Source organism: Eutrema salsugineum, unplaced genomic scaffold, assembly GCF_000478725.1.
Source record: "Eutrema salsugineum unplaced genomic scaffold, Eutsalg1_0 scaffold_17, whole genome shotgun sequence".
Taxonomy (NCBI): Eukaryota; Viridiplantae; Streptophyta; class Magnoliopsida; order Brassicales; family Brassicaceae; genus Eutrema; species Eutrema salsugineum.
The window spans coordinates 1,408,127-1,409,661 of record NW_006256852.1 but is presented as its reverse complement, the minus strand read 5'-3'; the positions used below and the strand labels follow the sequence as shown (position 1 = coordinate 1,409,661).

At 35.8% G+C, this 1,535-nt stretch overlaps 1 protein-coding gene across 1 annotated transcript; it reads left to right on the top strand.

Annotated features, from left to right (window-relative positions):
- The first annotated feature begins 582 nt into the window (after positions 1 to 582).
- On the top strand, positions 583 to 1,080 carry LOC112087605 (glutathione S-transferase T3-like). The gene has a single exon (XM_024157551.1). The coding sequence runs from the start codon at positions 583 to 585 to the stop codon at positions 1,078 to 1,080; it is 498 nt and encodes a 165-aa protein (XP_024013319.1).
- The last annotated feature ends 455 nt before the right edge of the window (positions 1,081 to 1,535 follow it).

Genomic DNA, 1,535 nt, shown 5'->3' with positions numbered 1-1,535 from the left:
AGTCTATTATGTTTTGCTTCTAGGTTGAAGAATTTGATATGTTTTTCTTGTATGTTTTCATAGTCTATTGAATTTGATATATTTTTTTGTTAGGTAAAATGGAGAAACACCGATAGAGAGTCATACAAGGCTAAACCGATTTCTTGAAAGCATTGAAGCAAGGTACATCATATTCATAACTATTTGTTAGCACACATAGTTAGCTGTAGAGTTAGGTGTAATGCTCGGTTAGAAAGTTTTTATGATAAATGGTTGTTAGGTGTTTGGTTAGGTGTCAAATCTTTGTTATCAATGCTTGATAGGTGTTTTAATTTGTGGTAATAGTTAAAGCCACTTTCTGATCAATGCTTTTCATTGATTGCTAACAACTAAGTGAACATAACTGATTATATATAGCACTAAAAAACTTAAAACACTTAAGCGCTCCTTCTTAAATCACTTCAAACACTTCAAACACTTCAACGAACTGATTATATAACTTTCTAAAAACATTCTAAAACCGATTAACTCTTATCCTTCTATATACCATTGAAATCTTTTTTCCTTATCCTTATTCTTCTAAAAAACTTAAACACTCTTTCTATGGATTCCATGAACCCAAATCCTCCTAACTCTCCAAGCTTTGTAAATCTCTTAACTAGTCAGCTAGTTAATGAGATTTACCCGCATACTATAGAGCTTGGATCATCAGAACTCTTTGAGTTTAGTAGCCAATGTTCTGATGATCCAAGTGTAGCTTTTGAAGATCGCAAAGAAATGAGGAAGTGGAGTCTTAAATTAGATATATTCCTGATCAATGCTTGGCTAAACACCAGCAAAGATCCAGTCGTCGGCAATGAGCAAAAGGCTGGAGCATTTTTAAAAAGAATCCAAGCCTATTTGAACTCGAGTCCTCAGATGGTTGGTGAGCAACCTAGAGAGTGGAGACAGTGTAAACAACAGTGGAACAGGATAAATGATCATGTCTGCAACTTTTTGGGATGTTATGAAGCAGCAAAGAAGGAGAAAGCAAGCGGCCAAAATGATAATGATCTCATGAAAGCAGCTCACGAGATCTTCTTCAATGATCATCTGGTCTAGTTCACACTTGAGTATGTATGGAGAGAGTTTTGCCATGACCAGAAATGGTGTTCAACGCCTGCTGTGAAAGATGCTGGAAGTGTTAAAAAAAAGAAGTTGAGGAGACTTCAGCTCAGTCTTCAAACTCCCAAGCAGAAAGTCATGGAGAAGATGTTTCAATGGCTAGACCGCCTGGTGTTAAGGTTTCTAAAGCTACAAGGAGTGGAATGCATACAATCGCTAAAGACGCAGGCAAGGCTTTGTTGGAGTTTTCGAGTATGTGGGAAATAAAGAAGAAGGACTTGGAAATGAAAGAGAAGATTTCTATAACTAAAATGTTTGAGAGTGTCCTTGCAAAAACAGAACCACTTACTGAAATAGAAGTGGCTCTTAAGAACAAATTAATTAGTGACATGTTGTCATAAGTGGTCGTGTAGTCTTTTGTGTTATAACTTGATAAAAAATTTTGTTGTAAA